General features: G+C 41.8%; 1 protein-coding gene across 12 annotated transcripts in view; it reads right to left on the bottom strand.

The window, feature by feature from the left end:
• The window catches only part of ABI1 (abl interactor 1), an 81,309-nt gene that overhangs the window by 47,701 nt on the left and 18,891 nt on the right, over positions 1 to 14,717 (bottom strand). For all 12 annotated transcript variants that reach the window (XM_086742122.1, XM_086742125.1, XM_086742129.1 and 9 more), the window contains exon 2: positions 9,089 to 9,256. In XM_086742122.1, the coding sequence (XP_086598248.1) occupies positions 9,089 to 9,256 (168 nt within the window). The remainder of the gene's footprint in view (positions 1 to 9,088; positions 9,257 to 14,717) is intronic.

Raw genomic sequence — 14,717 nt, 5'->3', positions numbered from 1 at the left:
TCCAGCTAACACAAAAACCTATGTCCCAAATAGCTTCACTGGGTGACACAGATACTGTGACCAACTTAATGCTTTGGTAGCTGGTTACTTAATGGCTTGGTAGCTGTATTAGACCAATGTTCTGATAACCATCACCTCATACACTGCATTTCCTTCTTGCTTTGCCCTTATGCCACGAAAACATTGACAGAGATAAGAAAACTCTAATTCAACATAAAACAGAAGGTATTCATATGTGAAGACTGCTGGTTTACTGATATTTGAAATAAAAGGAAAATTAATTTCAGGCAACAAGCTAATCAGATGTAACTGAAAAAAAAAAAATTACTCTTTGAAAAGTCCAGCATGTGACTTCACAGTAGGTTAGTGACACATTTCATTTATGTGGTATATCTTCCAGATAAGAGAGGTTTTCATTAAAAAAGAAAGACTGCACCAACACCCTTGACTCCTTTGTTGCACAAAATTATCAAAAAGGCCTTTCACATTAACGTTCACAGTCCTGGGATTTTTGGCTTTGATTTCAGAAAACAAGAGGTTGCATTAGGCCTCTTAATTTAGTATTTAATGAGGTATCTAGAGCTTTCAGCTAAACACCCATTCAGCAGAAAGGAGATTTTAATGGTCTAAAATACACTCAAAACTATGCATTCAGACTGCTCTTCTCTAAGACTGTGGAATTGGAATCAGCATATGAAGGAATTCACTACAGTCAATGGCTATTAAAGTTAACAACTTCCCCTATTCCCCAAAAACACATTCAAACGCTGCTCTACACACACACACAAAAAAAGAATGACAGCAAACAAAAGTTTCTGGCTCAATTTCTTCTCCATCAAAGCAATTGCCCTTCCCCATCACAAGAAGGCTGACAGTTGTGCAGTTGTGGTTGCTCTCTCATAGGTGTACATAACTAACATGGAGGGATGGTGCTTGCTTGTTTGGTTTTTTTTTTGTTGGTTGTGTGTTGGGTTTTTTTGACTGCATCAGCTGAACTGTACAGGAATTGCAGACAGATCCTATGTGTATTCATTTATGGTCATGAAGGGAATTTCTCAACAGAACAGCTGACAAGGCAACCCTTACACATTATACTATACTCTGAGCAATTTATACATATCATGTAGAAGTTGATATGCAGAAAGTTAACAACAATTTTCATAAGCAGACAGATAACCAGGACAAGCACAGTACAACTTCTTGGAGCCTTGGCCTCTACCACAGAGAGTGCAGGAAGCAAAGGATGTGAGGCAAAGGCCATAGAGATAACTGTCAGCACTTTATTAGGAGAGGGAACATCACTCAAGGCAAAATTAATCTAAACAAAAGGTGCAAGTTTCTTTGCTGTATTTAGAATATTTGTGTCTGCTGTCAAGCAATAGCAGTCCAAGAGAACCAGAAAGACAACATTATCTTTCTAATGTATACAACATTAGATAATGCCCTAGTTCCTGCAGAAACACTTGGCCTCTTCTGTTGTGGTTTTGTTTAGTAGGGGGGGCCTAAGGTGGTAGCTTCTGTAGGAAACTGCTAGAAGTCGCTCCCCTTTGTTCAGTGGGCTTGGCCAGGCCTAGGGCGGACCCGCTGCTGGCCAAGGCCGAGCCGATTGGTAGCAGAATGTCCCATGATATCGCCTCTGCGATAACGTATTTAAGAATGGGAAAACAAAAAAAAAGAGAGAGAGAAGAGAAGATGTGAAGAAGCTGAGCGGGGGCAGAGGCGCAGAGGGGGAGGCGCAGGCCTCATGGGCCTTGCAGGCCTCACCCTCTGGCCTCTCGCCAGGCAGCCGACTGGGCCCGACTCGGTCCAGCCCGGCTGCAAGAAGTGGAGAGGAGATGAGAAGTGAATAAGATGTAAAAAAGATCCTGAGAGACACCTACCAGCCTGTTGTGAGGAACGGCTGCAGACACCAAGGTCAGTTCAGAAGGAGGGGGAGGAGTAATGCGGCTCCTGGCCAAGATTCCCCTGCAGCCTGTGGTGACGACCATGGTGGAGCAGGTTGTCCCCCTGCAGCCCATGGAGGTCCACGGAGGACCAGAGATCCACTTGGAGCCCGTGAAGGACCCCGCACCGGGGGAGGTGGATGCCTGAAGGCAGCTGTGGCCCGTGGAGGGCCCGCTGGGACAGCTGTTCTGGAGAGACTGAACTCCGTGGAAGAGATGACCCACGCCGGAGCAGTTTCACGGAGGACTGTGGCCCGTGGGAGGGACCCCACGCTGGAGCAGGGGAGGAATGTGAGGAGTTCTTCCCCCGACCATGATACAGCGGCGTAAAACAACGCGTGATGAACTGACCGCGACCCCCATTCCCTTCCCCCCCCCCCCCCCCCCCCCCCGTGCCGCTCGGGAGGGGAAGGTAGTAGAGATAATGTTAAGCCTGGGAAGAGGGAGGGGTGGGGGGAGGTTATCTTGTTCCCTGTCTTATTCTCCTGCTAATTTTACAAAATAAATGAATAGTTTTCCCCAAGTCGAGTCTGTTTTGCCCGTGACGGTAACTTTAAGGATTTCTCCCTGTCCTTATCTCAAACCTTGAGCCGTTTTTCCTTATATTTTCTCTCCCTATTCTCTCAGAAGGTGGGGGGAGTGAGAGAGAGACTGCGTAGTCTGGTCCGATCGGGGCTGAACTACGACACTCTTCACACACTTCTGGGCATGCAGAAAGTTTGTGTGGAAGTGGAGCTTACAAGGATTTGTAGACATGGAGTTGCAGTTTCTCCCCTGACTTTGTAATTGTCTCCCCTCTAACCATTTAATTCCTATAGCTTATGATGTGCCTTGCAAGGATAGAAAGTCAGATTTTAGGATCTACCCAGCTACTGCAGCCTAACACTGAGAAGAGTCACAGCAGGGGGTAACCTGTTCCACTACTGCATCACCATCCAAAATAAAAAGGACTTTCCGAGTTCCATGTACTAGCCTGCCAAGCTTCAGCTTGCAGCTGGCTGTTCAACATTACACTGTCACTACCAACAGAGAAACTAACTGCAAAGACGACAGAGGCAGACTTAAGTGTTTGTAGGCTACCATTACATCACTGCTTTGCTTCCTCTTTGTCACACTAAACAAGCACAACTCCTTCAGCCTCTCCTTGCAGGCTGCACGCTCCATGTCCCTGACCATCTCAGGATTCCTCTCTGCTGGACTTTTCCCTAAATCACTCTTGAACAAGGTAGATGTGACAAAAAAAAAAGTGGACACCGCTCCAGATGAAGTCTCATCACTGCCGCTTCATCTGCCAGTACCACTCTTCCCTACACAGCCCTGCCATGCTGTTTCACTTATTGAGATGGCCTTGTATTGTTGGCTCGTGCTCAGCACAGCATCCTCCAGCACACCAGCTCCTTTTCAGCACAACAGCCGTTCACACTGTCACCTCTCGGCACATACAAATGCATGGGGTTATGCCACCTCAGGTGTAGGTCCTTGCACCTTGCCCAGCTTCCCAAGGTTTTTTCTGTCTCAGTCCTCAAGTTTCTCAAGGTTCCTCTGTACTGAAGCTCTGCCATTCAGCATATGAATCACCTTTCCTAATTTAGAGTTATCTCCAGATTTGCTAAGGACATGCTTTATGTCTTGAATGGTCTCCAAAAGAATATTCTGAACAGTGTGGGCTCTAATATTGACCCTGCTTGTCAACCATTTGCTAGTTCTGGCTAATTTTCCTTCCAGTTAACAACCCTTTTGTCCAGTCCATATGATCTTTGCGTCAGAGAACAAGATTAGTTTTAAGCATCCTCTTATTTTTAAAGAGGCAACTTCTGGGTAAAAGTACCTGGACAGCTGTCGCTTTGAAAGCACAGTCATCACTAAGAGGATCTGAGGACGTCTTTTGCTCCCATCCATAAGTGTACTAAAGTACTTGACATAATTGCTTGTTCCTAGGCATGACCACTCACATTTATCAGCACACAATTTGTCACATTTTCTACTCTCTCTCTCTCTCTCTACTTCTTGGCTTTCAAACAGGAATTTGAACTGTACTGTGATCATACATCACAATCCATGAATGCAGTACCACATTAATCCAAAGGACAGACACACACACCCCAAGAGAAAGATCTTTCTGACAAACTCAGAGCTCCCCCACTGCACATGCACTGCCTTATGCCTCTTCAAACACCAGAGACCTGCTGAGCACCTAACAGCTCTTGTGCTCTTCTTCCCTGACATCAAACACCACTTACTGTGTTCTCAACTTGCTACTACTTAGGAGCTCACTCTTTCCAGCCCCAGAACATCTTCAGAAGAGCTTCTCGGAAACCTAATCCACATCAGTCCTGCCTGGTTGCTCACCCAATGGAAAAGGCCTTAGTATTTGAGGATGATGGTGATTCATGTGTGTGATTCAACACAGGCCACAGGTGTAAGTTTCAGAAGTCCTACAAGACAAGAGTAACACCTGTGTATTTCATTATTGCCCCGACTTTAGCTAGACAACCATACCATAGAAACAGAAGGCATTTGGCTTTCTGCTTCCATGTGGTATTTGAATTACACATGCAATGAATTAGACATGGATGGTGACAGGCAATATTCTTAACTGATTCACCATTTTTTTTGTAGCTTGAAAAGCTTCTAACTTTTAACAGTGACAAAAGACATATTTTTTTTTTTCCTGAGAGTTATGCTTTCAGAACATATTGTTTTGTAATAGTCTTTATTTCGCATTAGAGGATAGTTTCAGATGCAGAAGAAAATTTTAACACTGACTGTTTAAGGGGTACAGTGTTTCCTGGTGCAAATTATTACTTCTTAAAAAGGAATGTATTGCTTCCTTCATGTTTCAAGAGACAGATTTAAAAACTGAGCTATTTTAAAACTGTTTATGTCCAGGGGGAAAAAAAAAAAAACGAATAGTTGCTACACTGCAGCTGCTCTGACATAAATGTGAGCACTGATCAGTTACATTTTTCAGTTTTGACACAGTAAACAAGGATGTCCCTGTCAAACTCTCTCTCCTCTGATGAATCTGGCTCTGTCTCATCTTCATTCTCTTGAAGTTTGTGGAAGTGAAGCAGAAAAAAAATTTATCTTAAAGTACCATTTTTAAGTCAGCTCTTGTTTCCAAGAGGAGGATGGGAAGAGGGGAGAACAACCAAGAAACAGCAAGTCAAAAGAGCAGAAGAACACAGGACAAAATTTCTAGAGGAGCTGTTTTCCCTTGTCAAATATTCAAGCTAAGAAAAGTTGAATTTTTAACTCCTCTACTAAAAGACAGTGATTTTCAGAATGAATGGAGAGACATGAGAGGATTTTTTAATTTTACTTTTTAAAGAATTAAATCATTGGCTCAGGGACCCATAAAAGAATGACACCAATGAACAACATGAGTTTAAACAGCAAACTAGAATTTCATTTAATACACACAGGAAATAAACATAGTGAAGCATAAACTGCATTGAGAGTACAAATACACATTGTCTTGCTTAATCCATCATTGGGGTGCACAAAAAAAAAAATTCTGAGTTTATTTAGTTGCAGCACATCTTAAGAAAAGTCATATGCTGACTGTTAAGGTCTTCATTCCTTCCCCACCTCAACGTCCAAGGTCCTTCCTGGTGTCTTCAATTGCAGGCTGAACCTCAGCTGCTTCTTTCCCCTTTCATGGTCCAGTCCATGCATTCACTTATCTTCCCTAAAATTGCTACAAAAGAAAATACTAACTATTCCAGGCACCTTACACTTCAAATACTATGAAGAAAGCAAAACACCTGGCTGTTGCTGTTGAATCCTCTTCGAGGAAAATTTATTTTTGGTCACTGCAACTGAAGTAAATCTACATCATAGAAGACATGCTCTGCTACTACCTAGCATTCATGGATGGACGAGTCAGCAGTGATTGCTAGGAAACACATAGGGCTCAAGCCCTTCCTCAGCTTCCTTTCCCCACAGTGTCCCATAGGGAAAGTTAACACAGCACACCACAACAGCGCAGCACTCAGGCCGGCTCTGCTTTCACTTCTTAGATCAAAACTTAGCTCAACCTCCTACCTGAAATTTCCCTTTTAAGTATGGCCATTCTCGAAACAAAGTAAAGCACCAGACAGGAACTGACAGACATATGCAGTGTTAACTGTGTCTGCAACAGAAAGCTTGCAGTAGGCAGTCCAGAGGTCCACCTTAATGTCTTTAGTGAAGCCTTGACACTCACGTTGGTCCAAAGTATACACTTGCTGTCTTTTTCCCCCAAATCTTGCCTAAAAGGATGAATAGGATCTCTTAAAGCAGAAGGGTTTGCAAATTTCTCCAGAAAAGTGATCAAGTCTCTGCTCTGCTGTATCAGACCAGCTTAGAAAGGTCAAGTCAGCTTGGCAAAGCTCAAAGTCGATATCAAGGGTTTAAGCCAAAATGCTGAGCTGTATGTGCACAGCTCTGTATACTGAGTGTAGCCAATAATTACGTGGCAGGTCACTCCAGACCCACACATTACAGCTGAAAGACAACAATGACTGGGAAATAAATAAATAAATAAATGCAGCTAGGCAGGCTTCTGCTCTGGCTGTTATGTGAAAGCCATTCCTGGAGCTGGTCACCAGGTCCATGTGCTCAGAACAGTGCTCCCTTACCACAGTGTTATTACTCACGTGAAGCCTCTCTGCTCTCAACAAGAAACTAAAATTGAATTAATTTTTTCCTATAGAAGCAACTAAACTTACCATCTGTAAAATGAAGCTTCAGTAACAAGAATAGAACACATCCCTCCACCTAATATTTGATGATTGCTTTTTCCAGTGAAGGAAGTACATGGCCAGGAAAAATACTGAGTGGCTACTAATCAAGATGAGCTATCCAGCCATTGAGCTTACAGTCATTCTGGAAAATAAATATAGAGAACTGAAATACAGCAGGGGAACAGAAAATGCCTGCAGGAAAGAAACGCTTTTAATAAGAAAAAAAAAATCTATTAAATTGTACCTTATCTCACAGATATCTGCTCTGTGTTGCAAAACCTAGAATTGAGTAATTGACTAGCAATACCTCAGATCTGTGTTTCTAGGCAATACTTCTTTCACAGAGAAGAATTCCACCTTAAGAGTATGTTCATCCAGTGGCATGAAAATATTTATGACTGATACAAGCACAGCAAAAGGCACTCTGGAGACCTCGGAGAATTCGGAAACAGTCTATCAAAGCAACTGCACAGCAGATTTAAGATATGCAGTCGAAGGATTTGAGCAGAAACATTTCAAAGCAAATAGCTGAGCTGGTATGTGTGCACTATCTGTAACCAGTTTAATTCTTATAAAGTTTGTCTGCAGAGGTTCATTTACAAGCAAGGATCAGTTTCAGGAAAGACCAACCAGGACAGAAACTACAAGCAAGTGACCTTGCTAAACACTCCTCAAAAGCTCTACAAAGCATTGATTGTTCACGGTCTTTAGCAAACAGTTCATGTATCAGGTGACTCAATAGCTTTCAGCACAGCGCCTTCAATTCAAGCAGCAAACAGTACAGAGGGTTAACACCTTTTGTGCTAGTATCAAACATTTTGGCTTTTTCCATGATTAGTCATATCAATGGGCCAATGGAAATTTAACAATAATCGCTTCACACATACTGCAGCTCTGAAACACATGACATGTGCTCAGTATAAAAGGACAGACATCCAATGCTTGGGAAAGTGTAGGTTCAGTCCTTTATCCAGTCATTTCCTCAGAGGTCATCATAATCCTAGCATCAAGAAATCCCAATACTTGACAGAACAAGAAACTTACCTACAGCAATTGTACTTCTTCCTACTTTCCTGTTTCAGTGGCAGGTACTTTTAAAACATCTGATACACCTTTTAACACTGCGTAGTTCTTAGCACATACTAACTTGACAAGCCTTTTTGAAAGGTTTGTTACTAGGAAGGCCCTCCCACATGCACTGGAATCTTCTCCCTGCTGACATACTTTCAGTGAACCACTGTGCTGCCATTTAACAGAAAGATTTTTAGAAACCATGATTACTCTGAAAGAACAGCAAACAGAGGTTAGCAGAGCTGATGAGGAGACAGACAGAGGCCATGAGAAGCGTTTTCTGTCAAGTATTTGGTCTAAGGTGTACCATTAACAGAGTTATCAGTTGACCAACAAAGGTTTTAAATCCACTGGCTGCACCGAAAAACATTTTAGATTGAATCCTCTGAGATTTGTTTATGAAATGTCTCAAATATGCATAGGACATAAAGCCCAGCAAAGATCCAACTGAATTTCAATAAGAGCATATGACAGTAGACACTGGGCCCTCAACAACTCAATGAAGGCCACTTCAGAACAGCACTGTAAGGGTAAAATAACTAAGTGAATTCTGTCCCTCTCTTCCTTGGCACTAGCATGGCACCCACCTGGTTATGCAATAAGTCACTTCCAGGTTAAACACAGCAGACATTTTTTGGCTGAGTTACCATACAATCAGACCAGTGCCAGATCAGCTACAAGACAGGCAGCAGCAGCAGCTCTGCCCCCTCAGCAGCAGCCAGTTAGGATGAAGCTTCAGCCAAGAGAACACAAGGCTGCCACTGAGGCCCTGTTCTTTCCCGTCATCTATTTCCCTGTCCTCTCTGCATCAACTCTAGCAATGCTGCAGTCGCAGTGCAAGTTAGGTCAGCTCACTCATCCAGCTGCCTCAGCTTGCAAAGTTTGGCTTGCACAGGTAGTGGCAGCATGTCAACCCCCCTCCCTCTCCACACAGCTTATGAAATTACATCCTGCAAGGGTATGAAAACAAATGAGATTACTTAGTATTGCAACATATGCAGTAAACTGCCACCACTCATATGGTACTTCTACCTGGATTTCTGTCAGAAACAGAATCCTTCTCTACCCCTCCCTCAAATGCAGCTTCAGATCTCAGAATCTTAATAGTTAACTCCTGCTTTAAATCAAATGTAATCCCAGTGCTTATTGATAAAAGAACTGTTTTATTTCAGTCATGACCTCCATCAGAAAGTGATTTTCATAAATATTAAAAAAACCTTACCATTTTCTGTCATGTTACTCAGAGAATTCAAAGAAGTCAACATGAACTATCCAGCTCAATAATACAAGAGACAAGGCAATGCCTCCTCCAATGTCAGTCCTCTATTAAAAAAAAAAAAAAATTACCTGGGAGATATGGTTGATGGAGGACTCCATCCTCCGCAGCTGGGATGCTTGGATGTCCAGTAGTTGTAAGACATTGTTGGCCAGTGCATTGATCTGATAAGCAACACTGGCTAGAGATTGAGTTGTGTAGGCTTTGGTCTCTTCTAATGCTTTCCTTTTATCTGGAGCCTGTAAAGCAGAAGAATAAGATGTTTGCTTAAGACCAGGAAAGGAGTACAGGATGGGGGAAAAGGAGAGGAATAAAAAATACAATCTGTGTTTAGAAGAATCTAATCAAGATCTGACTGCGCAGTCAAAGTACTCCACCTGCACCTACATTTAAAAAAATTCTCTAATAATAAGGCGCAGATAAAGAATTTGAAAAATATTTAACTGTAATAACATTACATGCTGAGAAACAATTCATTTAGTAGAAAAAAACCAACACTATTATCATTTGTTGGCGTCGAGTCTCTAAAGCCTGCCCAATTCTTCATTTCCAGAAAAGTCTACAGTTCCCCAGGAACACTGAAATGCAGCTTTCACCATCTCTTACGAGGTCACGCAGCCCAAGCCAGTTAAAGACAGAAAAATATTTTCCCACAGTTGGGTGTCCCCTACTGCACAGGCCACCTACAAAGCCAACCCTCCAGCTATGCTGGCTACTGCTTCAAGAGAAGAGTGAGCAGAGCATCAAGACGGCATGCACAGAGGGTTCTTGCATGCAGGAGTATTTATGAAATTATCCCTCCTCACACAAAAGCTTAATAAACTTTCCTTGACAGCTGAGAAAGTTCATAATTGACTGAGAAGACACACATATTTTGAGGTGTGAGAAAGGAGCACAGCTTCCCTCCAAAGGGCAAAAATATAAGGATCACTGAAATCACACCTTGCTAAGGTAAGGTCCTCAACCTGTCCTGAGGCATCGGTCCCTAGTCAGAGGGCAGGTTACTGTCCAAGATCAGCAACTACTTACATAACTTGAATTGCATGGCCACTGTCAGGATGGGAGGTACCAACGTCACCTTCACCTGGGAAAATACACATGCACCCCACTTTGAAGTGCTCCCTGCATCACAGTTTGGGAGCTGGCAGTGGAGGCCACATACTTTATCTGTTACCCAACTGCAGCTATCCAGGACTCTTTTCTTCCCTTTGTAGGAAAGGTGCACTGCATAAGGAAGGATTTGCAGTACATGATGACTCAGTGCTAGCATAGTTTCTTCCACAAATAAATAAAATGCATAACAGTCAGTCGACCTCAGCAACCAAATGGAAAGGTTCATATTAGTAGTCCCTTCCAACTAGACTTCTGCTTTTTTTTTTAATTGATTTATTTGGATAACATGCAACACACAAATTGCATGCAACAGTTACATTATTAAGAACAAAGTCAGGAAACAAAGAAATTCTGTTTGCATTCAGCTGAGCCCTGTGTTTTCCGGTTTCCATGCACTCAATCATTCTTAAATCCTGCCTCTTACTTCTTCAGCTCAATATTTCAGCTTAACATCCACAAGTGTTAAATCTGATCCTGAGTTAAAGTATAAAAAAGATGCAACAGCTAATAAGGAATCCTTCTTGTCTTTCTTGCTTTAAGGAGAAAACCAGTTGCATTGTGACCTAAATACTGCAACACAAGCTATGCTATGCTACCTTTTAATTAAAGATTTTTTTAAACAAAAGTGAATTCCTCCCAACCAGGAAATTCATTCATATTCATGATTAACATTCCTAGCAGTGTTTTGACATGTATTAGAACATTTGGTTAATGCCATCCTCCAAACAGATTCACATACAGACGCCTTCTACAATGTGAAGCAGCCAGAACTGTTTAATGCAATCTGTTACCAAAAGGTAAAACAGCTATTGCATGTACTCAGGCCACACTAAGCAAAACTCCATTTTTTAGTATTTCCAAATGCAAACAAAGCTACCTTTCACCTAAAAAGAATATTGACATTTCTACCTGTCAAAAAACATTAGTAAGAGTAATTTTGCTTCTTTAGAAAACAAGCTTTGGTGGTGCATGTAGTCTTTTGCATTTTTATTTAGAGCTGCTGGCATCCACAAGACAAGCTAAAAGCTTCGCAGTCAGCAAAACAGGGTGAGGGAGAAGACAAGAGCTATGTGGCAGCAACAGGAGGGAGCCAGGATTTCCAGTGTTCTTCATTACTTTCATCTCCCTCTTTAAGCAGAAACTAAAAGTAGTATAAAAGATAATGTACATGTTTACATGCCTTCAGGTACTTCAGTATAATACATGAGCACCAGTCAACTATTCAGATTTAAAGACAATATAATACAAAGACTGTCCACTGACATGTTTTACTAATAGCTCAGAATTACTTTATGATCTCACGTTAAAATAAGACACTGTTGTTTCTCCAGTAGTCCTTGATATAAATGGAAGTTTGACTGTCCTTTAGCAGCAAAGTGAATATTCTTTAAATCCAGAGCATCACAGCTTTTGCTGTTTCCCTCTTAAAGTAAGCTCCCACCTGTATCCCCAGTTCACCCTTAACAGTCATGTTACTATGGTAAAATTGCAGTTTGAAATTGCTTTCACATTACTCGGTTTAACACAAAAAAAAAAAAAAAAAAAAACCCCAAACCTCTCCTAGAACCCAAGTGGATACACAAAGAGACAGTTAAACGTGCATTGCATTCCACTCTGCATATCACGTATTTTTGTAAAATGCAAACTGGTATCATAAAGCTTCCTTAAAAAGTTTATGTAATTACTATAGCGAAGTCAAAATAGATTCTACACCCAAGCAATTGCCACAGTAAAAGAGTACAGCTTATTTACTGATTCTTCAGTTCAGTGACACATCAAGGTCAAATGATGAGGAACCTGTCCATCACTCAGCAGCTGATCTTTACAAGTTGCATAGTCTCTCCAAACTACCACCCACATCGGCACATCCCCACAACAGTATCTGTGTATTGTTCAAACCATCTGCCCTCCCAGCTTTCTTTCTCTCAGTCAATTCCCACCATCTTTTAGCTCATATAGCATGCAAGTACATGTACAAACTTCCTCCAAAAATCACATCAGCTCACATTACAAAGCATCTTCAGAAGCCAAATTTTCTGTTGCAAGCATTACCTGCTCTCGGACCTCTGTTTTCCCTCTTTCCTCTTCAGTCCCATTCACTGTGCTTGAAATTCTGTGTAAGATAAATGCCCCAACAGAACTTGCTCAATTTGACAAAGGTCAGAAAGCAGCTCACCAGATCACACCAAGACTGGCTGCCCTAGCAGAAATGTATTAGTTTGCCTCCTCAGTATGTGGCATGTGTCGCTCCACATTTTTCATCTTCAGCTGTTGGAATATGTGCAAACTCAAGCACAGAAAAACCCACCTGGGATAAACTACTAACAGAGCACTGCCCTAAACCAGCCCAATAAACACAAAGCTAAACAGAACTGTTAATTATTCAATGCCCAAAACCTGTTCAGATGCTCGGCACTCTGTTCAAGGGCTTGATCCTCTCAGCAATCAAGCTACAAGAACAGCTTTACAGCTTTATATGCCTTTAAATATGCACGAGCAATAACAGCAAAGAATTCAACAGTGCAGCACATTTGTGTTTGCCTCACAAACTTTTTACAATTATTTACTTTTACACCTCGGTTGTCTTTTTTAAAGAGGCTTCCACTTTTCATTAATTGATTAAAGAGAAAATCAGGATTACTACAATTCATTGCCTATACGGATTTAGGAATCTCTATCACATGTCAGCATTCACAGAATGCAACTATGCCAAAGTCATCAATACACTCATTTGTATTCTCTTCTGTTCATGTTGTCATTTATTTATCTTTGACATTTACAGAATGCGTACTTCCTGACAAGACAGATACTACAGTTGAGGTTTCAAAGTTCCGCTTCCTTCACGAAGGTCTTGCCATTTTAGCTCAGAAATCTGGTCCTAACACACTCAGGAATGAAGTTTCACTAAAAAAATCCAGAACAAAATAACAAAAACAACAAACCAAGAAAACACCCAGCCAAAACCTTCACTTCCAAGTTAGCTGCAATTTAGAGCATCTAATTTTTCAAGTCAATTGGAAATACTTTTATAGAAAGGTGAATATGTACATCCAGGAAGTGGCTTGGAGACTCCTAGATATCAGTATTTAACCTCCCCTGAGGACTTGCTGAGGATGCTCCAAGGTGGAAGGAACATATTTCTGAAAAGTGGCTTCCCCACTCAGAAAACAGGAGCACTCAAAGATAAAGCAAGACTTGTGGATGCATCTATGAGTCTGAAGTTGCTGCTTCACTGATCCGAGAAGGCTTTCAATAACTCAGAGTTGGTCTTAAGGGTTTGACTGCTAATGGCGAAAGGCTTGGGCGTTTCTAAACTATTCACAATGCATGTTCAGCTTAGACCAAGTATTTCACATTCAAGCTGCAGTAGTATGTTTCAAAGGATTAAATACGCCATACACACTACATAATGTTTACCTACTGAGTCAATAGTCTAATTTACACTGAATATCAAGAACCATAAATCCAGAGATCACTGCAAATAACTGAAGAGCTATATACCGAAATAAGCAGGTAGCCCACGGATACAGGTTCCCCCTTATCGATAGTTCATGAAGCTTGCTAGACTGCTTTGTAAACATGCTGCACCATGATAGACTTTTTTTGGCTGTTACTGATAGTTATTTACATCAGAATACCAGTTATAAGCGAGACAAGAAGGTCAAACCAGCAAGTCACAGCAGTAAATGCCACAGGTTTCTATATTGTGAAGAACTTTCAGGGGCCAACTAGCTACCTGGAAGCCGTCCAAAGAGATCTAAACAGACTGTGGTTATTACTAGCAGGTGCTCAGCAGGAAGCAGTCAAGGTTTCTCTCATCGCAGATACAGCCTTAAGGGATATATATATATATATCATTCAGAAGTGGTAGGGGAAACTAAGGCTTCAAAATTTACAAATAGGGGTTGCTTACACTGTATGCCATGCAGGTAAGAGAGTATGAATCAGATGTGTCAACTGTCTCCTGGAACATGCTTACTGTGCTCACGCCACACAGCAATCTCATTGAAGAAACTCTCTCTGCAGTCCATTAGGCTGGCATTTGCTTCAAGAGGACAATACACTGAATATTTCCTAATATTCACAGAGCTATACTAGGCCCAGTATTTACCTGCCTACAAGCTACAGACTGTTCCCCTGTGGTGGTTTAGCCTGGATCACCACACAGTTTCTCGCTCACCCTCCCCCTACCCAGCAGGACGGGGGAGAGAAATTGGGAAGAAAGGAAAACTCGTGGGTTGAGATAAAAACAGTTTACTAAAAATACTAAAAACTAACAGGATATAAGGATACTAATATATACAAAATATACAAAATGAACAATGTACAATTTATCACCACCCGATGTCTGAGTGATCGATGCAGCCCGTCCTGAGCAGCAATCACAGAAACGACACTGAGCAGCACGCGAAAGGGGGAGAGCAAGCTAGCAAGGTAGAGGGAACGATGTCAGCAAGCAAAAGAGAAGAAAAGGATGCCAAGGGTGCCCGAACAGAAACCCAAATGGAATGGATGCCAGAAAAGAATGCCCCCTCCTATGGGCAACCCCCACTTATATACTGAGCATGACATTAATGACATGGAATA

This window comes from Chlamydotis macqueenii, chromosome 2 (genome assembly GCF_036417535.1).
Source record: "Chlamydotis macqueenii isolate bChlMac1 chromosome 2, bChlMac1.mat, whole genome shotgun sequence".
Classification (NCBI taxonomy): domain Eukaryota; kingdom Metazoa; phylum Chordata; class Aves; order Otidiformes; family Otididae; genus Chlamydotis; species Chlamydotis macqueenii.
This window is presented reverse-complemented; position numbering and strand designations above follow the sequence as displayed.